Here is a 23,173-nt window from a genome sequence, read left to right as displayed (position 1 = left end):
TTTGTTTATAAAGTCTGTTCACGTGTGCTATGATTTTGTTGTCGTTCAGTAGAGAACCTATGTGAAGGAAGCCTTCCTACACTGGATTAGGCATCTAAGCATAGCGGCCCCTTCTAGCGGAATAAAAGTATCCAGTGGCATCTACTAAAGACCCAGGTGAAGAAGAGTGATCATGAGCTAATAGTGCAATAAAAGTTAAAATCTATCTGAAGTAATCTCCGTATGTGGTGTCACAAGTTACTATGAACTGTCCATCTGGGGTTTAAAATGAGAGACTAGGTTCTCCCCTCCCCACTGGCTCCAGTGTTTCTCTGTTTGAGTAACACACTGGCACATCGTAGCCCTTTAATTTTGGTTTGTATTTGTATTTGATAGTTTGATGAGTATGATCACAAAGTTTGAAGGTCCATGAGTGATGGAAGGTAGGGGAGAGACAAGAATAAACTTTATTCCCTGAGAAAATCATGTGTTATGTAATAATTTTAGAGTGATGAAGACATAGATATTTTTATAACTTTAAAATATGTTATCCTGCCAGAGTATGAGGAGATTGACAGAACCAGTTTGCTGGCTCTCTATTTATAGAACTTGGCCACATCTAATTCAGAGAAGCTGGAGATTCAGGGAAGCTAGACTTAGATGGCTGCGTAATATGGAATGCGATTCAAGGACCATGGAGCATGTAAGGCCATGACTGCAACTGCTCATAACACGAAACGTGATATGCGGCCAACGTGAAGTTCCCATTGTGGAGAGGCGGGGATAAACATGTTCGCCGTGGCTGATGTCCGATCCCCTCAACCTTGGACCAGTCTCTCAACAGTGACCCCAGACACAGAAAGTGCACGTGGACTGCCCCTGGCCTGCCTTGGCCAGCCATGGAAAAACAGTCTTAGAAGAATCACTGTCTAAGGGTAAGATGAGAGCTCCATGAACTATTCTGAGCTTGAGTGTTTGCTGATGCAAAGCTAAATTTAGCAGACACGTGTCTAGTGTGGTCAGAGGTCCTGATTCATTGAACTCTCTGATTGATGGAGACAGAGTTCCAGAGAGTGCTGTAATGAGTTAGAGTTGCCTTTCACCGCCCTCCCCCCCCCCATTTAAAAATAGATTCAGACAATTCAGCTACAGCATTCTGTCATTAGATACTAAATTTTATTAAAGGAGTGTAGGTGGGGAAAGTAAAAAAGTCTAGTCAAGCGTACCCACCTTAGTACAGGATTGGCTTGAAAACAACACTCTTAACTTCCCCGTAATTTGTGTGTTTCATAAAAGTAGCATGCGGACTATGCCAGGCAGAGTCTAGTTTTGATTGAGATTCTGGGTTTAGTTTAGTGCTACATGCTTGCACCTTTGGCACTAATGCCTGGTGGAAAGGGCCTTAGAAAGTCTCTAGGTTTTATATTTGAGCAATTCCTGTGTGCCTGTTACTAAGTATGTGTGTTACAGTTGCTCTAGCAGAAGCAGGGGCTCGCCCTTAGGTAACAGGTAACAGCAACAGTGCGGGCCTTTTGCTGGAACCCCACTGAGTCACATTGTAGCCCTTACACCTCTGCTTTTGTTTCCGGTTGGAAAGTACGGATTCAAAACCTGGACTTCATAGCCATCACACAGATTTGGCAAGAAAAAACCTTTTTTTCTCTAGACCTCTTTAGTGTCCATGTGTACATGTGGATTGACTCTTCCCATAACTTCTCATACTCTTCCCATAACTACAGATTTGGAAGGCATGAAAGTCACCTACAGCAGTTCATGACCCGCCTGCCTGGTTCCCTCCTGTAAAGAGTAGACAGTCATTATCTCTCCCCTTTATCAACCAGGTGGCTTTAGTGCTACAAAATCTCGGGCTCAGTGAGGCCTGGGGTAGGAAGGGGATGAAAACGGCAGCATAATTTTGCAGAGAAAGAGTCCCTTGGTCTGAGCCAAGGGGCTTGGTCTGCAGCAGTTCTGCTCCAGGAAATTCTCAGGAATTCAAAAGTGGAGAAGTTAGAGGCCTCAAAGGTGATAAAAAGCAACTAACCTGTTTCTTTAACCTGCTGGAGCAAGGATCCAGGGTCCAGCCAGCACTGACTGGGGACTGTCTTGGTGCCAGGCTGTGCCGGTTGCGGCAGAGGCTACACACCTGGCAAGGATGTGGCGTCCCTGCTCTAGGAGCTCATCGCCCAGCTTGGGTGGGAGGAGGGGACAAGGAAGGTAAGGGCACCAAAGATAGGTTGTGGGCAGAATGTGCAGAGTGCCCTGACCAGCCCTAATTGCTGTGGGAAGGAAAGCAGAGCAGGTTGAGAGGAGCAGAGCACGCACCTTGGCACAGCAGTGCTCAGATTTGAACCCACATTAGAACCACCTGCAGGGCCCCACCCCAGTTTCTGATTCGGTAGGGCCAGGGCAAGGGCCTCAGAATGCGTGTTTCTCACGTCCCAGGTGATGCTGATCTTGCTGGCCAGTGACCACACTTTGAGACCCACGGACTTAGAGGAAGTGATGCTTGAATTGAGCTGGAAGGATAAGAGTTTGGGCAGACAGGTGGAGGTAGGAAGGTCTGTAGTGGAAGTTATGGCACGAACAAAGGTACGAAGATAAAGCGAGGGTTCCGTGGGGAAAACCCCAGCCGTCAGAGGAGTGGTGGTAGGTGAGAACAGAGTGATGTTGGAGACAGCCTTGAAATCCTGCTTTGTGACACCTGTGCTTGCTCTGCAAGTGGAGGAGCCAAGAGGTTGGAGCAGAAAAGACATCTAAACCATCATTACCCTCCAAGGAAGTCTGGCAGTTGCATTAGGCAGTGCTAATTGCCTGTAGAGCTGTGTTGAGAAGGATTCTGAGGCTGAGAATGGATGCAGCACTGTGAGTAGTGGATTTACCGTGGGTAGAGAAACAGAATGGTGGTAATTTTGTCCTGTATTTGCCATCCCTGGACTAGAGGGGGACAGATGAGAATACTGGGCTAGCTATGATAAAAGGTAATCAGGAACTGTATTTTGGTCATATTCCTTCAGCTATGTCTACAGACTTACTCTAGAACATCACAGTGGAAATGGATGCAAAAGATACTGTTGAGGTAGAATCTACTAGATATGGGCTCTAACTGATTCATTTGTTTAACAAAAATGTGTGCCAGCCAAAAAAAAAAAAAGTTGGAGGAATAAAATACAAACTCTGCTCTCAAGAAACCTGCAAGAAAAAGAAACAAACTTGCAGCCTAGAGGAGGAGACGGTCATAGTTAACACACAGTTGAGATCGTGGTGGTGGATTCAGAAAGGGATTCCTGGAGATGTCCCAAGTCGAAGCGTTAGTGAAAGTTAGTGAAAGTTAGCCAGGTGATCTGGTGGTGCGTGTCAGAAAGGCCGGGGCAGGGGGTGTGCATTGGGGAAGCGAGGCCAGTGTTCCAGGCAGGGGCTAAAGAGCATGTTATTTGTTTGCAGGGTATGAGGCAGCCAGCTGTGAGAGCTAAATAGGGGCCGCATGCTGAAGGTCCAGGGCTCCGTAGGGGGGATGCGTCTAAGGCCAGGTGCGTCCCTGGTGGTGGTGCGGGTGATGCATTTACAGGCTGGCGGCTGGGAGCGCGGGCATGAGCTGGCGCAGTTGTCTGTGGGCCAGAGGGGCTGCTGTGTAGGGTGGTGGCAGTGGGACAGGGCGGACTGGATATGGGGGGTGAGGGAGGGTGCATGGCTGGGAGCTCTGTGGCTATCGAGTGGGTGAATGGTGGAGCCAAACACTGGGCTGAAGGCCAGAGGAAAGGGAGGTGGTTTAATAAGGGCAATGATGGGTTTGCTTTTCAAATTATGAGTTTGAGCCCTGGCCAGTGGGTTGAGCACTGGCCTGTGAACCAAAAGGTGGCCAGTTTGATTTCTAGTCTGGCCAGGACCCCCAGCTGGAGACACATGAGAGGCAACAGATGAATGTTTCTCTCACATCAGTTTCTCTCCATCTCCCTCTCTTGTGAAAAATAAATAAATAATAAGACTTTGGAGTACTCGTGGCACTTCCATGTACCAGTGGCCAACAGCCTATTGGCTGCAGGTCTGAAGCCTGTGATGGATGTCTGGGCTGTAAACACTGATTTGGGAATCATTAGCGTTTATGTGGCTTGAAATCATGCAAGTAGATGAGATCACTGGGGGAGGAATGTCAAGAGTACACACAGTGGCCTGGGAACACCAACCCGGAAGGAGTAGGCAGAAGAGGGAGGTGCAGGCCCAGGAAAAAGAGGAGGCTCTGTGAGAGGGCCCAGCCGTTCAGGGCGTAGGGCTTTTCCGAAAGGCAGGTTTGATCCATGGGCAGCTGCAGAGGAGGTGATGGAGAGCAAGGAAAAGACGTGCATTAAGCCGCTCAGGACTCGGAGAATGGGGGAGATGGAGCCAGGGAGAGGCTCCTGGTGAAAATGGGGAACCAGGACAGTGAGCTGGCTCAGTGAGGGGAGAGGCGCTTCGGTTTGGGGCTGTATTTTCACATCATGTTTAACAGGTGGCTGGAATTTAAAGTGTGGCGCTCAAGGGGCAGGGGCAGGGGCAGGGGCAGGTTGGGCTAGAGGTGTGGGTTTGAGAGTCATGTGCGGAGAAATACAGACTGGGTAAAACCTTGGGGAAGTAAGAACCACAAAGCTAGGGATTCGATGCAGGTCCTGGAGGCCAATTCTGTGGGCCCATGAGTGCCATTGCTGTGAAATCTGCCTCCCTCCTAGTGAGGGCCTTTGAGGAAGGCGCTGTAGAAGTGGTCCAGCTAAAAGACTGTGGCAGCCCCGTTCTGTCCTCCTCCTCCACATTGTTTTAATTACCCTGTCTTTTAATCCACATCATGTGGGGTCAGTAAGATTCAGCCAAGAAGGCCATTGTGAAGTCTGTCTTTTCCAGAGTTTCAAATATAAAATGAATCTTCATGGAAGCTAAAAAGTCACCTGAGCTGGACAGTGTGCAAACCTAGTTGTTTATGACTCTAAAACCACCTCGATGCCTGGGGGAAGATGAATCTGGTGGCAGCTCACCATTTGCCAAAGGCCTTTAGGTACAGGGAAAATGAATACAAAAATGAGAACGCGGAGGCAGCGCTGGTGGGACCTGTGTGTGGTGCTTCAGTGCGCGGAGCCGGGGAGATGTCCAGTGGTGGGACTTCGGACCTGTGCGTGGCTGACTCGGGATCCCGCTGCTGCTGCAGGACTGGCCGGCACTGCTTGTTGCCCGCAGTGAGTGCGTGAGCTCAGTGGGGTGTTACACGAGGCTGTGGCAGAAAGTGGCTTGGCACGTCCCTGGTCAGAGTGCATTTGAGCTTAGACTCATTGTTCCCTGGGACCCCACTGGGTTCCCTTGTAAATCCCCCCACCAAGACACTGCAGCAAGAATGAGACTGAGCTCCTGGTGCAGGAGCTTCTCAATGAGTTTATTAGAAGGGCACTTACAGGGAAGAGAGGACAGAGAAGACACAAATCTTTAACAACAGTACAATGCTTCGACGGGTGCTCTGCTCTTAAGATACAAAAGTTAGAAAAATCTAAACCACTATAAATACATACATGCTTTTTACAAGGCATTAAACAGGCTGGCCGAGACGTGAAGGTAATCAGCATCGCATGTGTTCTATTCTGCATCAAGGGCCCCCCTCGGAACAGCCCCGTGGCAGGGCTGAGTGAGTGAAGGCATCTTGGAGAACAGAGGCTCCGGCCCTCCCTCCGTGTAAAGTTCTCGCCCTGGGGAGGGAGAGGACTCAGAGCTGCCTCTGGTCACACGTTGCGACGTGATTGGCGAGCCTGGGCTGGTGTGTCTGGACGCCGAGCCAGACGAGCCTCTGCCCTCAACCCACATTCGGAACTGGCTGTGCCTCCTGCTCTTCCCAGCCACTGTCCTTGGGAGGAGAGACCTTTCCAAGTTTCTTCAAAAAAATTAAATAGTTGTCTGTCTTGAATGGGTTTAAGAAATCATTACATAAATATAAAACACCAGGATGTGAGAGTGTACACTACTTGAGCATAAAAGAGAAAATCAATCACAGAATCACTGAGAGAATTTCTCGATCCAGTTTACATGATAGGTGAGTTCTGTTTCTGCAACGCTGCCTGGACGTCAGGTCCCTTCCCAGCGACTGACAGCCTCCGTCAGAGGTGCCTCCTCTGCATGTCTGACCCCCTTCCCCTAGGTGAATGTTACTACTCTCCCACCCACTGGAGAAGTAGCCGGTCCTCTTTAAAAGGCTGACATATGTTTTGAAGAGTGTTACTTGAAGGGGTTCTAGAAGGGAACATTTATGCCACACAAAGAAAAATGGTACAACTTAGCTGTGTTAAGTTGAGGTTTTCCTCTAAGAAAGGGGGGACATGTAGATTTGGGGGAAACTCCCAACTCTGCCACTTGAAGTCACACAGTAAGACACAAGGTCCAGAATTTAACTCGCGCCCTTTCCTGCTACTGGTAACCCCTGGTTAACAGTCCCTGGAGAAGTCTGCAGATTCCTTGCCCTCCCTCTCCTTAAGGCCTCGAGAGTGGCCTGTGAGCGTTCCTTGCACCGCCCCCCCCCCCCCGCAGTGACACGTTGGGGGAGCTGAGCAGCTTGGGGCTAACGGTGGAATCAGATGCCTGTCTTCTCCCCAGACTGCTCATTTGTATGCTCGACATGCACACACTACTTAAAGAAAACCTTTTTCTGCTGTTTTGAGTAAAAGCATTTAGCCCTGGAATATGTCCAAACTCTAGGAAGCCAAGGGGACATGGAGAAAACAACAAAAACTAAGCACGAGATACGTGCTACAGCTCATTCCAATACATTAACAATGATTTTAAAAAAATAATCACGGTCAGTAAAAAAATACAACACAGACAACATAAGGACAATGGAAAAGTCTGCCAGCAGCCTTGCCCTCATGTGTGTTCTTCCTAAGAGTCAAAGTCCCCGCTCCTGACTCTAGGCTTGTCTCAAAATGTCACATCTCCTATCGCCTGCCAGGAAGGTGGCCAACTGAGATGATGTTCCAGCACAGGCCTGAAACCAGAACCTGCTGGGGTGGCTACCTACGTTTACGCTGGAAGGATCTAAGTTACTAAATAAAGTTTGAAAGGGGGATGTGGGGGAGGAGAGGAAAGGAACTACACGTTGGCTCCTAGGGAAGGTGCTGAGGCTGAGGACTGAGAGAGCCCCAGGGCCCACTACTCTGGGTTGCAGGGTGAAGACAGCTGGGGAGGGAGCCCATGGGAGGGGACAATGCATGCATCGTGGGCAGCCTGGACAAGCACACTTAAAACCACTGTCCAAACAGCTACTGTCCCCCTCTAGGACTGCCCTTATTTCCTCGTGCCCCTTTCAGCTGTCCTTTTAAAAAAGTTTTAAGCTGTATAAATGCCTTTCATACAACATGGTTTAAAAAATAAAACTAGTTTTGTGACAAAGGACAGTCTTGTGACAGCCTCTGTGGATGGGGATGGCACCAGGTCCTAACCTGTAGGTAAGACCAAATTTATTTCCCATGGTGCCAAAAGTGGGCTTACCTATGTTTTCCTCACACTGCCTCCACCAGCAGTCTACTCTATAGAGAAAAAGGACCTAGTAAGTAGCTTTTGGAAAACAAAGCATTGAGGGTTCTAAGACACCATCTAAATGTAGCCAAATGTGACCACTGGGTCACCAGAATTGGGCTGTACCTGAAGCTAGTTGCCGAGTACCTGGAGGACAGCTGTGCGCCTCGGGGGCAGGTAGCAGGTGGCTGACGCAGGGCCTCAGAAACCACTGCCCATCGCTATTAGGAGAGGCCAAATGGAATCGTGCACACCAAGTCTCAGGCCTGACCGGGAGCATGAATGCACATCCAGGAGGTTCGGGTGGCTTCCTGTGTCCGCAAGCAGCAGTCCACAGATGGGTTGACACGGCACAAACTTCAGACACAGCATCGGGCCCTCGGGGAGATTGAGGGCTTTTGCTTGGTCTCTGCATTCTGTGTCAAAGGTCCTGTGAGAGGACTGGCACAGGTCTGGCCAGGTGCTCCTCCTGCCTCCTGTGTCCTCAGGAGGCTTGGCGAGCAGCTCTCCTACCTGGAAACCTCAAGGCTGAAGCTTCAGAGGCACAGGGTCCTGCAGGTGAGGCACCAGGAAGCCCCCAGCATCTCCATATAGCATCAGAAAGGTCATCACATTTGAGGTTAGTAACCTGCCAAAAGTACACACTTTCTTCCCTTCACCTGGAGTTAAGACAGGACTTCCATAGGAAATCCTTTTATTTTTCCTGGTAGCAATTCATGCAAAAATATGGGATAAGTCATTTCATACAAAAACAGCAGCAAAGAATAAAGTACCAATTCAATTGCAAGTGGCAATTCTGTCTGCTATATTCTGCAAAAGGGCTTTTTTTCCAGTTGAAATAATTTATAATAGTTTTCTCACTAATTGCCACTGGGAGCAGTACTTATTATACAATATAACTGCTAGAGTTGGCACTGATAACCCTCTGCCATGAACTAGATAATCTCATACCCCAGGGGAAAGATGACAGACCTCTTTGCACCAAACATGCAATTTTCAAAGGTGTAAAAAAAAAATTTAATAGCCCTTTCATTTGCCTTGTTGGCCTGAGATTTCTCCCTTCTGGTGAATTCGCTCCTGTTAAATCAGCTTGCAAAACTGCTGGCAGGTGTCTTCTCAACAAAACCTGCAAAAGCTTCACCTGGGGGAGAGGTCGCTGCCTCCCACTCTGCTTTCCCACTCAATGCGCCAACCCAGGATTTAAGCATGAAACAAACATATTAAAAGAGCACATGATAAAGTTCATTTAATTAATGCAACTGACTACATAAACCAATAGCCAAATGCATGAGAATACAAAGTGAGCTCTTAACGACTGGGACCCATGCAATGTAGTGCTGCCTTAGCCGGAACAGGATCACTCACAATGCCTCCTGCTTTATGTGAATACCTCCGTCATTCAAATCTCTTTGAGATTATGTGATAAACTATACATTGCAGATGCTCTGAGCCTCAGAAGATCCTTCGAACTGCTCCAACTGAGAAAGGGCACATTGAAGAGCATTTTGAAAGAAGAGGTCTCTAGCTTTCCCCCCCCTGCTGTGGGTCCGTAGTCTGAACACACCCGCTCACACCAATCAGGTCGCTCTGAGGGGGAGGAGACACACAAGTCCCACCCACCCCAGTCGTCAGTCCAGCTCGGGTGCTGGGGCTCACTGTGCTCAGTTCGAGAGGCCTCTGTCAGAGAGCCAGAGGGCCGGTTATGGGGTTTGCTCACACCCCTGCAGGCTTCTCCCTACTTTGGAACACTCACGGTGAACACCCTGCAGTCCTGCACAGAGGGCCATTTCCCATTGGACAGTGACATCCCAGACTGCTGTCATTAAAAAAGAAGGGGGCTGAAGGGAGGGGGCAGGTGGTGACATACTACCTGTTTGCTCAAGCCACCAAAGCAGAAGCCATTTCTTGCCCTTCAAACTGGGGCCAGAGGGCAAATGTGTTCAGCAGGCACAGCTGTTCATAAAATCCATCTCTGGGTTTGCTTTTGTGTTTTGGAGAACAGGTTGGTGCCACTTTGGTTGAGGGAGAAAAATTTCTTCTTCCTTGGCAACAGTGAGTTGAGTTCCAATTCTCCCCACTTTCTACATGGCCATGTTCCCCAAGCCCGCCCTCCCCACCCGCCCCCTTCTCACCCCATGTCTCTAAGACACGCTGGAACAACGGATGCTTGGGGAGCCCATCTGGGTGAGGACCTTGTCAAGCCACTGCAAAGGCCCATTCAGGTGCAGCTCAATCCAGCAGGGGGTGCTGGTCACTGTCTGTCTCCTACAAGACATAGGGAAAGGAAAAAAGGGTGGGAAATTTTTAAAATGTCTAGAAGGACACACACACAGAAGTCAGGACACCTTTTCCTGCTTTGGTGACAGTCTTCTCCCCAGACCCAGAGATAAATCTTGCCTTGCTAGACCCTGAGTGGCTTAGAGGAACTTGCTGAATCTGCCCTGTCAAAGCCTTCCAACCCAGAACTTTGAGTGAACCGGGTCCCTGTGATGGGGGAGGAGATGGCCCTTCAAGAGTTAAACACAGGAGGCAAAGTCCAGGGTGCCCCAGAGGCCCACCGGTGGCTGCGACAGGCTCCTGACAGAGAAGCCCCACCTGTTCTGAACGGGCACCTTGGTCCCCCAGCTCCAGACCCACCCGGCCCCAGCAGGCCGCGATGACGTGTGTCTGTCTGATTGAGGGGTGTTTTTCACAAAGCGCCGACAGGGCCCGCATGCCGTCGGTTCCCAATGTGCTGATATAATTCCCATCTCTGGTCCTATTTTGGAAAATCTTACGAGCAGAGCGAGCCATGAAACAATTACTGGAAAAAACCAAGGCACACCACACGTTTCTTTTCCCCAAAGCACTTTGTCTAAATTCAGGCTGGTTGATGACGCAGCTCGCAGGCGAGCGCCCAAAGGCCTCCACTGAGCAGAGGCTATCTGCTGAGGCCGGAGGCGCTGGTGCCAGCTGGAGGTGAGTGGCCTGGGCCCTGGGCCCTGCTTTCGGCCACCTCACAGAGAGAAGGGATGAAACCCTACTCTCCTTGGCCCAAGAGGCAGAAGGAGGGCAAGACTGTTCTGGGAAGGGGCCGCACCCACCAGTTAGGCTGCTCTGCGATGTGCCAGGTGGCAGTGCCGAGGTGGGCCCCACAGGACTGGACATGTCGGCACCATGTCCGGCACAGTGATGCAGTCCCCTCCCCCTCCGAGAAAGGCCTCCACCACCAAGGAGCCTCTTCCCAGCACTTGAAGCAGGAGGAGGGCTGTGGTGCCATGCCAGGCTGAGGGCCACTGGCCGGAGGGCACCGCCCTCCTTGCTTCCCCTCAGTGGAGGGCTGGAAACAGGCTTGCCGACCCAGCCACGTGCCCGCCTGATGCAGGTGCTGAGTGTGGCCCTCAGGGCTGCAGTGTGAGTGTCAGAGCAGCAAATGGACTGCCCTTTGGTTCTTTCCCCTGGGTCCATCTTTAAATACTTCCCTGCCCTGCTAAAAAAAAAACATACTAATTTTCTAACCTTTCAACTCTTGTTCCCCAGGTGATTCCAGGCAAGGCTAAGAGGTGGGCTAAAGCGCCTGTTGGATGAGGCCTTGGGGCCTGGCCAGCCCCTCCGGCCACTGGAATCGTGCTGTCAGTGCTCCCACGATCTGACCCCTTTAGTTGCTCACTTGGCTACTCATCCTGGATCTCGGAGAGACCACCACAGACCAAGGGGCTCTGTCCCCTGGCAGAGCGGGGCAGTCGCAGGGAACGGCAGCTCAAATACGGTAAATGCGAGAGGAGGGTTTTACGGACCAAAATCTTCTAATGAGAATCTGATTTTCCATAAGTCATGCTCATCTGGATTTCATTATAAATGGTGGCCCGGAGCCAACACTGAAATGGGTTTGGCCTGGGTGCAGAATGACTGCAAAACAAAATGGATTCCAAACATCTGGAAAAATGAAGAGAAGGGGAGAGCAACTTGCAAGACGCTGGCTCCCGCGGACGTGTGGGTACCTCGGCGTCTGCCCGGGGAGCTGGGGGGTGGGGGGCACCCCCGCATGGAGCAGGAGGAGGGGCACACAGCCCCGTCTTTCAGGAAACTCCCGTCCAGGTGTGAAAGAGAAGGGGCCAGACTCTCTAAGCCCAAACCAGATCGGTCTGAGAGACTCAGCAGAGCAGACCAGGCCACAAGCCTTCACCAGCGCTAGGTTTAAACCCACATCTGAAATTCTGAAAGACACTGTTTCTCTTTCTGAGCAAGTCAACGTTGTTCCTTTATGACTACCCAAATCTCCTCTCAGTTCCCCTGCTTCTCAGTCATTTCATACTCTAGATGCTAGGGCTCACCTGAGTCAAAGCCACCACAGATGAGGGAAGGAACAAGGGGATGAAAGCCCCTAGAGAGGGTCGTCTGAGACCCATCTGCCCAAAATGAACCGTGAGGAGGCAGCCAAGAGGGCATGTCCTAGGTTCAGCCTTTCCACTAACGATGTGATTTCGGGTAAGTCACTTTCCCTCCCTGGGCCTTAGTTCCCTCATCCATACAACAAGGATGATGCAACGTCCCCACCCAGCATTGTAGTCAGGGTGACACGGAGCATGTGTGTGAGGCGCTGTGCCAACACTGCTCAGCTCTGCCTTATCTAGTCACTCTGCCCTCCAGCCTGCCCGCTCGCAGCTTCTCTCTGGTCCTTGTCTGTGTTCTTCGGGCGAGAGCTGGCCTCACTTGTCCCCGAGGAGCCCCCACTCTGCCGTCTGAGTCCCCTGTGGCTCCTGGGCCCCAGGCCACGCGGCCCCCCAGAGCTGACCTGTACTCTGCTCCCCAGCCTTTGACAAAGCTCATGCGGATGGTGCACATGCGCGTCAGCTGGTAGACGGCCTCGAAGCCCTGGTTGACAGACTGGGCCAGGAGGGCGGCGAACTCCTGGTTGTTGAAGATCTTCAGGTTGCACCCTGCCAAGAGACCAGAAACGCTGCTCGTGAGGACAAAGGGCAGAGGTGTTGGTGCTCCCCTCTGGGCTAAGGCCATCCCTGGGTCACCAGGATGTCATAACCCACACGACTGAAGTGACACACATACGCCACACTCAGCACCCTGCTAGCAACGGGCCCTCTCAGTCCCTGTCCATGAACTCATCGCCACCTCAATGGGCAGGTGCAGCTGGTATACGTAAGGGCGGCAGAATTAAACACTGGCCTGCCAGCTCCGGCTCCTAGAGCTCTGGGGATGCTGCGGAAGACAGTAAAGTGGGCTGCCGAGAAGAAGGGGGATGATTGAGGAGGGCGGGGGAGGGCCTTCCCTAGGCTAAGGGCCCAAGGCAGGACCTCCAGGAAACAGAGAAATAAGGGATCTAAGCCAGAATGCCCATGGCTGAACGGGATCTGGCCGACCACCGGGGCAGAATGAACACCTTGCCATGGACAGAGGAGTGCTGGCTGAGACAGGCTGGCTGAAGGGCTGCTCAGCCTGCGGTTCCACCAGGAAGCTCCACGCAGGGGCCCAGGGCACCTGCCGCCCAGCTCCTCTGGCGAATCCACCTCACGTTGGGCCAGCGGGGAGTGAGGAATCTGGGCCACATTTTGGCCTCTGGGCACAAGGCTGGGATGAGGTGACACTCACAGCAAAGCAAAGGTACATGTCTAACTCTCCAGGCAGTAAAACTAGAGAGACAGGCACCAATAAAGTTTATAACAAATCTCATGTTTGAAGTCCCACCGGCGGAGTGCCAGGAATGTGTCCGCCAGAAAAATAAAGACAAAAGCACATGTTGCAAGCGCCCAAAAGGTGAGCTGGGGTGACATTTATTAATGGGCCAACACTAATCTGGCTGTGTGACTCTGGACTGGTCACTTTCTCTTTGTAAGCCCGTGTCTCCTTTACAAAATGAGAGGCTGGCCTCGGGGGACCCAAGCTCTCACATTCTGTGAGCTGACAACCACCAGGAGAGCCAGCTCAGCCCTCACCAAAAAGATGGGGGGAGGGCTCAGGACGGGAGTGGGCGGAACGCCAAGAACGCAGCCCAGCTTCCTCTCCAGCTTTCTCCAAGGGGAAGTGTGGTGAGGCAGGGCTGAGGCAGGCTCCTGGCCTGAGCCTAGCCAAGGACGGGCGGGCACTAGACTTGGGAGTCACACAGTCAAACCTAGGCCCGCCCTGGCTAAGCCCCTTACTTACTATCTGGGTATCCTGGGGCAGGTGGCTGCTTTACCTTTCTAAACTCGTGTCCTCAATACGCTTCCTCACCTGAAGAGCCAGAATAACCCGAGAGGACCGAGAGCAGAGATGGCAATGTACTCTGTAGAGGCAGCCCCACAATGCTCTGGAAGCGCAGGGCACTGTTACCATTTCAGAGTGTCTGCTGTTCTTAAGTTGACCTTGCCCATGGCCCACGGCTCCACTATCATCTGCTACTCAGCGGGCAGGAAAAGACAAGCCATACTTGCATCACGGTGAATAGCCTGACCTGCCCCACACGCGCTGCCAGCCAGTCGTAGTCCACGCTTTGTTGGCTGCGTGCCCTGTGACTTCATCCCATGTGAGAAGTGGGCTTTGGCTGGGGCTGTCCACCCCGGTGTTCTCAGTAAAGAGGCCTTAGATGGGATCAGCCTCCTGCCCGGCCTTGGTCCCTAGGCCTGGCCCTGTCCAAGCCACCATGTGGGGTACAGCCTGCCACCTCTTCTTAAAGTATGAGTGGGATTTATCAGCTCGGCTCAGAAAACCCTCAAGAGTCCCCAGAGTAAAAGCAGCACTTCTATGTGCTTCCATGGCCTGCTCCCATCACACTCTCTGAACATTTCCCCCGACTGCTTTCTACATAGCCTCCTCCAGCCTGGGTGCTGTCCATACGTGCCCTGCCCTCCATCAGCTCAGCCCAGAAAGCCCTTGCAATCCTTGCCCCACCCTAACCCTGGGCCTGTGCCTCTCCTCCACGAAACTGTCCCAACAGTGAAATGTGTTTTTCCTCCTGGGCTCACCTGATGCTTAGTACTTCCCCTGTATGAAACCCCTTTGTGTCTTTGTCTTGTATACTTAGCTGGTGTGTAAGGTCTGTGGAGAGAGCCGCAGGGCTTCCTGCATCTCTCCTTCCCCTACAGCACTGCATGCTGTGCCTGTTCATGGAAGGAAGGAAGTAAACTGCCCACGCATCTATGCACACAGGGCACAGAGCCGGTACCCACAGATCAAAGGCAGATCCGTCAGAGGCTGTGTCTGCTCCCTGAGGGGTCAGGGAGAGCACAGTTACGGCTCCACAGTTACCCAGGCAAGGCACCCCCAGGCTGGCAATGCACATCCCAGTGAGGAGAAAATGTCAAGAAAACTCTCCAGCAACCCAGGCACGTGCTGCAGAGGAGAGGCGCTCAGGAAGGGGCAGGTGTAGAGGTGTTGTTACCTGGTGGGATCTTGCAGACGGTGGCCGGGTGCCAGCCGTAGCGCTGGTTACAGTTGGGGGACTGCACGAAGATAGCGCTGTCACTGAGGCACTCTGCGAAGACCTCCCCTCCGATGTAGTACAGCCGCACGCCCCGCCCTAGAGAGATTCGGGTCAGACCAGGCCAGGGGACCAGCCCCACGCGGTGGCCCGGGGCCAGCTGTGGCTAACGAAGCGGCAGAGCTATCAAAGCTCCAAGTGACTAGTTCTTTCCAGCTTCTCCAGGCACATGGGACCCAGAGCCCAAACCTAAACCCGCACAGAGGACATGGTAGACGAGGCTGCATTCCTAAAGCCAGAGCAGGCAGACGGTGGGAGGACAAGCACAGGGTGGGTCTGGATGACAGCCTCTGCCACTGACCAGCCACGCGCCTCCGTCAGGTTACTCCAAGCTCTGAGCCTAAGTTCAGACGGGGACAATAATCACACCTACCTCACCAGGGAGTTGTGAGACACACAGGAAGTGCCAGCCGAGCGTCCGCTGTACTCTGCTGCCACTAGGGCCCCTCCTCTCTGAGACTCAGAAATTCATTCAGTGAACCTGCAGAGCGTCTCCCAAGGCAGACACCCCAGAAGCCCTGCATTGCAGGGGTGACTTAGTGCCGCCCCCTCTGCTTTCCTCACCTCTGTGCATTTTTCTAAAACATTCCATAGGTTTCTATCACTTACTTCTCCTTCATCTCTTAAATACACTCCAGATGGACAGAAATTATTTTTAAATTGTCTGTGCAATTCAAGCAGTTCCGTAAACACTCCGACAACAAGCTCTCCGTGCAGCCAGGGGTGTTCCCTTCTCCTACACGAGAAGGGCTCGGTTCCCGCTCCTAGGGAGGAGGCCCAGAGGGCTGGAAAATGGAGCCAGGTTTCACCAGTGCAATGTCAAGTAGAATGGAAACCAGGCAACAGACCAACGGGCCATTGGAGGTTCGCCCTGTCTCCTCATCCCGTTACCGTCCCATCCCCCCGCCCCGCTCCCCATTTCTCCTTGGCCAGTGTTACCGGACAGACTCAGGGCACCCAGGGTGGAGCCTCTGCATTATGTCCATCAAGAGCGGGAGGCAGAGGTGGAGGAGGGGAAGCTCCAGACCAAAAGAACAAAAACATTTGTTTTGGCAATTTTTGAAATATTTAAAAAATATATAGAAAAGTGTAAAGAGAGTCAGCCACACTCAAAATCAGTGTCTTTTTTGAAGTAAAAAGAAAATGGGGAGGCCATCTGGGAAGGACGGGTCTCAGGGGCAGGGACCTGTTTGTCACTGACTGTGTCCCGCTTGCTGTCTGGTTCCTGCAGGGCTTGGCCCCTTCCTGGTTATCAAATTACTTCCTGGAAAACGAGCCCTAAGGTCTAAATTGTGGCTTCCAAACTTTTCTTCTCTCAACTAAGAAACCCTCTCTTCAAATGACGTCCTCTGTTGATGCCCAAGACATAACACAGCAGTGCTCTGGCTCATGCGGGCCAGACCCACGCCACCCTGCCCAGCTCCTGGCTTTGCCCTGAAGCCCCTGGACCAGCCTGGGGCTGAGGACAGTGCCTGAGAACACACCCTGCACCCCCTTCTCAGTGACTCTGGGCCACAAAACTGTGACTCTCCTTAGTGTGATAATCCCACGAGCAAACCCAGTGATAAACATTAAGGCTTCGTCTTCCCTAAACAAGATGATCTCTCACTATGTTCTGGGTGTCGGAAGACAGAGCAGCAGCAGCAGTGGTGCCCCTGCGGTGGACACTTCCTCCATCTCTACCTTAAGTTTTCTGGAATAATCATAATTACGTATGAAACTAATGACGAAAATATCACATCCAAGACTACCCACTCACCCACCTATCAGTAATTTAAGTGTGTATTTATTAAGAGAAGTGTACATGTTGCCTTTCTTATAGATTTCCCTTTCTTGTTCCCTTAAGCGAACTGTTTTCCTCTGCACCTTGCAAATGTTCAGAGATGATCTGTCGGTGTCTCTGAGTGAGAAGGACCAAGCAAACTGAACTCTTTCTATCAGGTCCCCAAACAAAACAATACAAAATCTGGGGGTGTGCGGGGGGTGAATCCTTGCCCCAATCCCCAGCAGGAGGCAGAGGCCAGTGTGGGTGGTTTGAGTTCTTTGTGGAGGCTAAACTGGGACCGTGGGGTGGGGGGAGTGAGGGACAAGCAGCTGTCCCGTGTCCCTTACCGATGTGCCTCCGCGTGAGCTCCACGGCTGCGTTCCTGTTGACATTGGAGAGCAGCCCTAGGCAGAAGCGCTCGGAGTTGGAGGGGTCGGTGAAGCCATCCACTGTCATGGACGGCTGCGAGGCGTGGAATGTCTCCCCGACACGCTGGTTCAGCTCGTAGTAGGAGATGGAGCACCAGAAGGCTGGCTCACAGTAGGTCACGGGCTGCAGGTCTAGGAGACAGGCCAGGCTGCTGCATCAGCAGGACCCTGGGCCCTGGCTCCTCCGTGGGGGCCCCTGGGAGCTCCAGGAGATGGTTTCCTTACCTCCCCAAGGGTACTGTAATCCCTGCCTTCATGCCTTTTATTGTCTAAAACTTGCAGGATCCAAATACACAGGTATTTGGAGAAATATTCCACCAGGCCTGCCATGCTTCACTGAGCTTTAACTCACAGAGGCCCTGCCCTGCCTGGCCTGATCTTGAGTCAAAGCAGTCTTCGGGGAAGTGCTGGGCCAAACCCGAAAAGGGTTAGACCCCAACCAAAACCCAGGCAAACCCGTGGGCCAGGCCCAGTGTGCTGCCTGCAGCTGGGCCACACCGCCACCCACATGGTCACCCACAGCCTCTTCCAAGGTCCCCTAAGTAACCCACACCCCCAGGAGGGCTGTCCACTTTGGGCTCTGCCAGGTTTTGGGAAAACTCCTAGCCTGTCAATCAGCAGTGTGCAAGCCTTTAAAATGCTGCAGCTCAGGGGTCTCTACGTTGCGCTCAGTGTCGGCGGCCACACAGGCACCAGGCACTGTCTCCAGAGTGAACCGGGTCCACGTCTCTTACCGCAGAAACTATCTGGTTTTCTTTCTCACAAGAAACAGAGGTTCTTCCCCTCACGTGATCCCACTTGACTCCCTGGCCTTCTTGTCACCTGCTGTTCTGGGCTCCCCAGCGGCCCTGGCACCCAGTCCTCCTCCTGCTCACTGCATCATCTCTCACCTGAGTGGCTCTGTCCTCTTGGCCCTGGGCTGGCACTCCTCCCTCCTCATTTGCACCAGGGCCCCCTGTCCTATGGGACTCCCCAGTACCGCTGCTTCTCTGCACTGTCCTGCCTGGTCTGGCAGCACCAAGTTCCACCGCATCTTGCTCTCTGCCTGTTTGAGTCCTTCCCATTGGTTGGAGAATCAGGAGTCTCCCGCTCATTCCCACTCCTATATCTTGGACCTCCAGCCTGGATCCCTCACTCTGGCTCTGACCTATCTTCGGAGCTGCGTGGTGGCTTAGGTGCACCTTTGTGGCAGCTGGTGAGAAGGACGGGAAGGACTTGCTAGGCCGAGTCTCAGCACTGGCCCGAGACCCCTGCTTCCTGCCTGCCAGGCAGCTTTCCACGGTGAGAACCCACCAGGAACCCCTGCTCACCAGACCTTGGAAAGTGGGTAAAGCCCAAAAGAGAAAAATCAAAAGCTGTTCTGTGAGGGGTCTGGGTGCCCCCTGCAGGGAAAGTGGCCCTAATCACCTCCAGGGGTCTATGCCCATGACCCCTTCTGAGGGTGGAGACTGCTACCACCCACGGGAGGTGTTGCAGACCGTAACTTACATCCAGCCCTGCACCCAATGCACACCCAGAAAGTGTCCGCTGGAGGGTTAGGACACCTAGATCGGGCTTTTCAACCTTGGCATCACTGACAGTCTGGGCTAGATACCTCTCTGTTTGGGGCAGGGAGCGTCTGTACATTGTGGGATGGTGGGCACGAAACGCCAGTAGCATCTCACCTCACCCCATCCATCTCACCTTCCCAAGCAGTGTGATAATAAGACACATCTCCAGACATTTCAAGGTGTCTCCTAGGGGACAAATGGCCCTGATTAAAAACTACTGCCCTAGATGTTAACCAGGTCACGGAGCACAAGCGTTCAAGTCACAGGTTCAAGTCGCTCTCTGCTCTGGCAGGGACCAGCTGTGTGACTGGGAGCAGACCAAGTAAACTCCAGGTTCCAGCTTCCACATCCCCTGCCCCAGCCACCAGAGTAGAGAATCTTTTTTACCACCAGATGCTGTTTGTCGATGAACAGAGATAATTCATCCCTCCTCACGTGCATCAGAGCATGCATCAAACACTCCAGAAATGTTGTTAATGACAGTTACAACTTTGATCATCTAAACTTGAGAGAGCCCTGTTCCTGCTGCCCTCTATCATGAGAGGGGCAAAGTGTCCTTGCCCCTTTCCTCTCTTCCCAGGGTGGAGCGAGGGAAGAGGAGGGAAGGCAGGAGATCTAAGCTGCTCCGTGGGGAGTGGGGCGTGATGGGGGCAGGAGTGGCCACGGCCTGTGGCCTGTGCCCCTGAAGTTGAGTTGAGCCACGTCGGCCGCATCCAGCTCAGGCTTTGCCGGATGCTTCAGCATTCCAATGAGATAAGCTATACTCTAAACAATGTTGTCACTAAAATGTGAGCTATGTTGCTTTGGAAACCTCAAGAAATAAATAAATCCAAGTGCAAGTCAAGCATTCAAAGTGGTTGGGCAACATGTCAGGGCCAGAGGTACAGGGGAAGGGCTGCAGGCTGCCACTGCCCACAGGCAGGCTCCGCTGATCATGCTGTGTGACCTGGGGGGGTGCGACCTCCTTCTCTGGCCTCAGTTTCCCTGTCTGGATAGTGTCTGCGACATACTAGACGTCACCTAAGGCAGACCACCTAGGCCACTGAGCTTCTGGCATGAGTTGGCCTTAAGGTGCAGCTGTGGCTAATCTGGCCTGGCGCTGGCTCCCCTGGCCAAGTGCAGAACCAGAGTCCTCTCCCCAAACTGTAAACCCTCAACCAGAGCCCCTGCGCTTATCCCAGGCAGAAGAAAGATAGCTAGTTCCCAGGAACACTGACGCAGCCCACCTACCAAAAGCCATCAGGCCATCCATCTGGTGACCTGGTGCTGAGACCTCACTCTGGAGAAGCGGGTTCAAGATGTGTCAGAATCAGAGGGGCCTGGGAACCTCCCAAGCAGACCTGAGCCCTTATCCAAACATCCCTGCGACGCACAGACACACACTGGACTCGGGAGCTGACACATAGCTACGAAGATGCCCGTGTGAAGGAACAGAGCGGGCAGGCCAAGTCGGCCGGAAAGCTGCCGTTTCAGAGCGCTGTTCGGACGAGCTGACCTGCCATCCCAGCAGGAGCTGCACTCCCAGCCACACAAGTATTATTCTCTGCAAACAGAGGAGCACAGCCCCGCCTTCCACGTCTCCGCCTCCTGTCACCCCTCAGTCGTTTCTTCAAGGCGCTGCTGCAGGAGGAACTGCAGGCCCAAGAGTACCGTCGCCGCCTGGGTTCTGCCGGGAAACACACTTTATTTTTAATCCTCACACACGCCTCATGTCTCTCCCGCCACAGGACTTATCCACACCACGGGTAAGTATGAGAGACACAAAAAGCCAGAACCCTGGAAAAGAGAAGGCCATCCCTGGGATAACCAAGAAATGATAGCTACTGAGAGAACTGAAATTAGAACTGAAAATTAGCTACTGAGAGAACCCTCAACCTGGCTCTGCGCTTCCTAGCACACGAGGCACAAAGGGAGCAGAATATGGTATGATTCTCCGGCGGGTGGACAGAAAATTCTTACTAGTTCTGCAGGGGAAGCAGAGCTTCCTAGCACTAAATCTTAGCAGAAGTCTGCCAGGCGGCACCCTCCCCCTCCAACGTCAGTCAAGCCAGCCTGCCCTGGTTTCAAGAGTTTTCCAACAAGAGCAGCAAGGGTTTTACATCAGGTTGCTTCTTCAAAAGAACCTGAAGACAAACCTTTCAAGGCTACTCTGGGAAGATGACTCCCCAGGGGTATGGTGACTTGCCCCAGTGGAGAAAGGCTTTGCTTGGCAAACCTGGCAAAGGACTTGGCACACCTGGAGTGGTAGACGATGGTGTGTACCTGAGGCCTTCCCTTCAAACAGCCCTGTCCTGGCTGGGCCGCTGAGTCTGTGCTAACCTCTGCTCCTGGAGCGGGGGTGTTGGAGATGCAGGAACCTCCAGCCCTGCCCTTCTTGGCCCCCCGCCCCCACCGGTGTGGTGTCAGCCAGACTTCTCGAGTGGCATGGGGCACTTAATTCATGACTGGCCCCCTGCCAGCCTTACACATTGGCTGGCTTCAGTTTTGAGCCCTATTCCAAACTGGCATAGACTTTCTGTTTTGTTTAAGGAAAAGAAAACAGAATAAAACCCAGAAGGCAACACTTGGATTAAGGGATGCCTATTAAAAACATGTGCAAGAAACCCAAATCCGGTAAAGGAAGGCGGGGAGGCCAGAGGGGAAATTAACTTTCTACTATAAATCAAAAGCAGGGGGCGGGCAAAGGCCAGGAGCACGACGCTGGGAAGCCAAAGGGCAAACCTGCGTGGCTGGCTTCCTCCGGGCCCCCCTCCCCGTGGAAGCAGCCCTCCCTCGTGCAGGGGCTCCACATTCCGATCCCCCCGTGCCTTCATGCTGCCGTCTCCCAGGCCACGCTGCTCCCTCTGCCTGGGTTGCCCGTCCACAGCTGTGAAGGCCCAGCTCCCCTGGCTGGGAAGCACTGCCTGGCCCCTCCGTGCAGGAAGGGCCCCTTGTGTCTGAGCCATCGTGCACCGGAGGGTTACTGCCTGTGGACCCAGGCCAGCTGTGTCCCAGCATCCGGGGCACCACTCCCAATCTATCTCACTAAGGATGAGGGCAATGCACTGACATGTACCCAGAAGGAACCCTACGCTCTTTCAGCCAAGGACCAACTTACTGAGACCAAGATCAGTGGCAAAGTCTCAGAGCCAGACCCTCGGGAGTGTGAGAATGCAGCCGGCAGCTGACTTCCTGTTGATACAAAGCCTTGTGCAGCAGCATGAAGACACCTGGACTGGCCCCTGTCCTGTAACCTGGACCCCTGTCCTGTCAGGGGCCAGGGGTCTTCCCGCTGCCCTGCCACCTAGCCCCTCTCTCCTGACAGGAGAGGGACACCCTCTGCCCAAGGCACTCGGAAACCATCACCCCTTAAACTCCAGCTCATCTGCTTCTCCAGAACACTCCCTGGTACCTCGTTTCCCTCGGTCAAGGCCCATCCCGATGTCTCACTCTAGAGCAGAGAACAACTTACTCACCAGCAGGATCCAGCTCCTTATCGTCTTCCTTTCTCTCCATCTCCCTCCTCCTCCCCCTCCATTTGCCCCAATCCTTCTGACTTAAATGCTTAGGAAATTCCAGATGACTCACTGAGCACGGTGTGTAATAACAGGAACATCACCTGCTCACATCCCTTCCCTCAAAAACAAAGCCCTGGGGTCCCCCCCAGCCTCTGGCAGGAGGCTGAACTGGCTCTCAATCACACCCTGGGGCTCCCTCGAGCCACCTGAGATGACTGAACCGTGGCAGGAGGCCCAACCTTTTGCCTGGGGTGGGGAGGAAATGAAGAAGGAGCCAGATGTCCTATGCTTTATTTCTTTTTGTATAATAATTTCTTTACAAGAAATAAACAGATGTCTTGAGATGTCCCCATTTTTGCCCGGGAAGAACTCTCTGTGTGCCTGTCATCATCCTGCCCTTTGGGACACCCTGGCCGGGAAGGAGACATCCAGAGGCCACTTCTGCGTGCTCCCTCCATGCCCTCACCCTTTATTTGCTCTTCAGCCCCCACCTCTCTCCACACCCGCTCTCCCAAGGATGCCCTTGGACTCCTGATGTCAAACTCTAGGCCTCTTTGTACACTTCCTTTTGCATCTCCCACCATAACACCTCCCTCCCCTCCAGCTGCTGTGGCCCCGTCCTCCACCTGACCCTCGGCCTCTCCCTCAACCCCGTCCCTCCTGCAAGAGGTCCCCCATTGGTCTGTCTTTGGCTCTCCTTCCTTCTTGAGCTGGGTCTCCCTCTCTGCTGAATTCAACCCCTCACAAGACTAGAGCCAAACCTGCACCAGTGTTTCCAAAGTGAGATCTCTGCACGGTCCATGGGATGATGAGACAGGAGTGGTGAAATGATGGTCAGACACAGAGGAGGGAGAGAGCAGATCAAACGGTTGTCCTTCCTGCGGGACTTCTCAGAGCTTCACTGTGCCGGCGCCTTGGGGGCTCCACGAAGGGTGCACACGTACAGGGCAGGCTTTCCAATCCCACTTGATGACAGAGTCCTGTCT

General features: G+C 52.9%; 1 protein-coding gene across 2 annotated transcripts in view; it reads right to left on the bottom strand.

Annotated features, from left to right (window-relative positions):
• Window positions 1-5,350: 5,350 nt before the first annotated feature.
• The window catches only part of SMAD3 (SMAD family member 3), a 114,807-nt gene continuing 96,984 nt past the window's right edge, over window positions 5,351-23,173 (bottom strand). For both annotated transcript variants that reach the window (XM_037054204.1, XM_037054205.1), the window contains exons 6-10: window positions 17,060-17,272; window positions 14,849-14,986; window positions 12,269-12,413; window positions 9,627-9,759; window positions 5,351-8,197 (exon numbers count right to left, since the gene is read on the bottom strand). In XM_037054204.1, the coding sequence (XP_036910099.1) occupies window positions 9,636-9,759; window positions 12,269-12,413; window positions 14,849-14,986; window positions 17,060-17,272 (620 nt within the window). In that variant the 3' untranslated portion in view covers window positions 5,351-8,197; window positions 9,627-9,635. The remainder of the gene's footprint in view (window positions 8,198-9,626; window positions 9,760-12,268; window positions 12,414-14,848; window positions 14,987-17,059; window positions 17,273-23,173) is intronic.

The sequence above is a fragment of the Sturnira hondurensis genome, unplaced genomic scaffold (genome assembly GCF_014824575.4).
Source record: "Sturnira hondurensis isolate 20B ecotype Veracruz unplaced genomic scaffold, ASM1482457v3 Scaffold0008196, whole genome shotgun sequence".
Classification (NCBI taxonomy): Eukaryota; Metazoa; Chordata; class Mammalia; order Chiroptera; family Phyllostomidae; genus Sturnira; species Sturnira hondurensis.
This window is presented reverse-complemented; position numbering and strand designations above follow the sequence as displayed.